At 49.4% G+C, this 2,402-nt stretch overlaps 2 protein-coding genes across 2 annotated transcripts in view; both read right to left on the bottom strand.

The window, feature by feature from the left end:
• The window catches only part of SPPG_06501 (uncharacterized protein), a gene marked incomplete at both ends in the record, with an annotated part of 908 nt that extends 808 nt beyond the window's left edge, over positions 1–100 (bottom strand). The window contains one exon of the mRNA XM_016754700.1: positions 97–100. Within this exon, the coding sequence (XP_016606131.1) occupies positions 97–100 (4 nt within the window). The remainder of the gene's footprint in view (positions 1–96) is intronic.
• A 99-nt stretch (positions 101–199) lies between these two features.
• Positions 200–2,242, bottom strand: SPPG_06502 (uncharacterized protein; the record flags this gene model as incomplete). Its single annotated transcript, XM_016754701.1, has 6 exons — positions 1,319–2,242; positions 1,140–1,265; positions 1,038–1,079; positions 853–974; positions 506–793; positions 200–452 (listed from the first exon to the last, which is right to left on the bottom strand). The coding sequence occupies exons 1-6, from the start codon at positions 2,210–2,212 to the stop codon at positions 200–202; spliced, it is 1,725 nt and encodes a 574-aa protein (XP_016606132.1). The 5' UTR covers positions 2,213–2,242.
• Positions 2,243–2,402: the final 160 nt, after the last annotated feature.

Consider the following 2,402-nt stretch of genomic DNA (forward strand, 5'->3'; position numbering starts at 1 on the left):
TTGGGTTGGAGCAGGTGTGGTCAGTCGGTCGTGTGATCCAACATGTCTGTCAAACAGATATCCCCGGCGACGGAGAAAGGAGCAGCAGACATATACCCATGAGTGCGAATCGTAAAGCAAAGTGAAAACAAAGCTGAAAAATCTTTAACCCCAAATCACCTACCCTTTCCCTCCTCCTTCGCCCTCCTTGTTCCCCTGACTACACCTGATTCTCCTCGAAAAATCGCCCCCTCTTGGTTGGACGCTCCTCACCTCTACCCCTTTCACGCTCTAACCCTTCTGCCTCTTCCAAAACGTCATCGAGAGCAAGTAACAGTCTCTGTCTCAAATACGTATTGCCCAATTTCTCCGCGCCCCGAAAGAGTTGTAGTAAAAAATAGGGCTCCGTCTCGTGCTTGGATATGAGACTCGCAGCGCAGCGGTAGATTTTGTCTTTGCACTGGTCAAAGAGACTGGGGAGGAGCGAATGAACGAAGCATTAGCAATCCCAACTTGTGCCAACAACCACAGAGTGCAATCTGTGTACAACCGTTTAGCTTCGGGAGTAATACTCGTCTCCATATCATTTCCACTCATATTGGTTCCCTCTGCGTAGACATCTGGTACCTCCTCCTTAATATCATATTCATCAACCTCGGCAGCTTCCACCCACGACGCATCTCCACGGTTCTCGATAAACCCTCCTTCTTTATACTGATTCAGTCCTCGGACGGCTTGATCGACCTCAACAGACCTGTACTGGCCTGGAGATGCACTCCGATGGTCGTAGGGCAGCAGATTATGGACTGCAGGGCTATTGGAAGAGGGTTGGCAGGAAATAACACAAGAACTCCCGCATGGCAGTTATCTTACAAATTTGGTCCCGGACGTTTCGAATTCGCGTTGGATGGACCGTTACCTGCACGCGCGCGCGAAGGGGCAGATTGCACTTGTTCGATATTCCGCTCTTGCTGAAGAGACGACTGTCCGACAGACTATTCAAATATCTGCATAAGCGCGCATATCAACCTTCTACTTGAGCGCACTCAACCACATACCGCCTGCGTCTTCAGCAAGTTCCTAAAATATGTCACCTTGTTCTAAAATTGCACAAACGTCAGTCTCAACCACAATCCTTAAGGAATACCATGATCCCAAACCTGAACTTGAACCAACTCCCCGAGTTGCCCCTTCAACCGGGCAAATAACTCGTCAAATTGCTGTTTCTGTTCATCCGTCGCCATTTCTCGAGCTTTTTCAACAGTCCCCATTTGAGCAAGAACCTCCTGTTCAAAGAATCAGCGCTAGTCGAAGACGTGAATGAAAAATAGAGACGAACCTGCATTCCTTGTTCAATGTTCTGGATGTCTGCGTCACTGACGTCCTCGGGAACGCTTTGATCAACTCGTTGTTCAGCGTTTCCAGCGTAGTAGTGGAGATGGGACGGAACTCTTGGCTCTGCACGTCTCATTTGACCATTCCCCCCGACAGAGGCTGCCTCTAACCGCCTCATCAACTCTTCCAGAGCGAACTCTCTCGGGTCCTCGTTCTGTTGAAAATGTACATTTGCGGCTTCCGCTACCCGGTGTTGATCCGACATTGCAGAGTCCAGATTGGCGAGTTGGTCGACGCTTGCGACTGTAACGTTCTCGGCAGGATAAGCATCCTGAAGAGCTTTCTTTTTTGCATCCAGGCCTCGTTTTATATCTTCAAGAAATGCAAGTTCACGACGGAGGGCTGCCACCTTGGAGTGATCTTGCTGCTCGGCGTCTGTCAGCATCTCCAATGTTTGCTTCCCCGTTCTTTGTTCCCCAGAAACAATATCGCGTTCCCCAGGGTCAATATCGTCAGAGCCCTCATAACCCCTCATAGCCTTAACAATCGCAAATTGATCTCTCAATTCCTCCAGCTCTGCCTGTCTCTCCGCGAATACGCTCAACTGCTCATTAGCCCTCTCTTCATTACGTTCGTATTGTTCTCTAAGTGCTTGGAGCTGTCGGAGTTGCGTATCACGAACTTCATGCATTTGCTTCAACTCCACTAGCTGCTTTAGCGCAGGGCTGACTTCGAGCTCCGAAGAGGCGATTGCGTCAATTGCTTTCATAATATCATCGATTTCCGCAGCGTCAATCAACTTCATGTCTGGGGACGGGTTTGAGGATCGGGGACAGGACGAGGTCGCGATATACTCTTCCGAGGCAAGGGCTTTGGCATCCTCAATGAACGCTGTCATGGCTGTTCTGTTATGGTCGTCTTCCAGGCCCGCCACTTGGGCATTTAGGCTTTCTAAAGCTTGTAGGTCGTTTCTATTGAGGAGCGGAACATATTTCAGTGAAGTGTGCACGTTTGAAAAGGTTCCCTATAGTATGTACGACCAGGATCTATAGAGTACGATATTGAACCCAACTGCGCATCACATACCG

The sequence above is a fragment of the Spizellomyces punctatus genome (assembly GCF_000182565.1).
Source record: "Spizellomyces punctatus DAOM BR117 chromosome Unknown supercont1.12, whole genome shotgun sequence".
NCBI lineage: Eukaryota > Fungi > Chytridiomycota > Chytridiomycetes > Spizellomycetales > Spizellomycetaceae > Spizellomyces > Spizellomyces punctatus.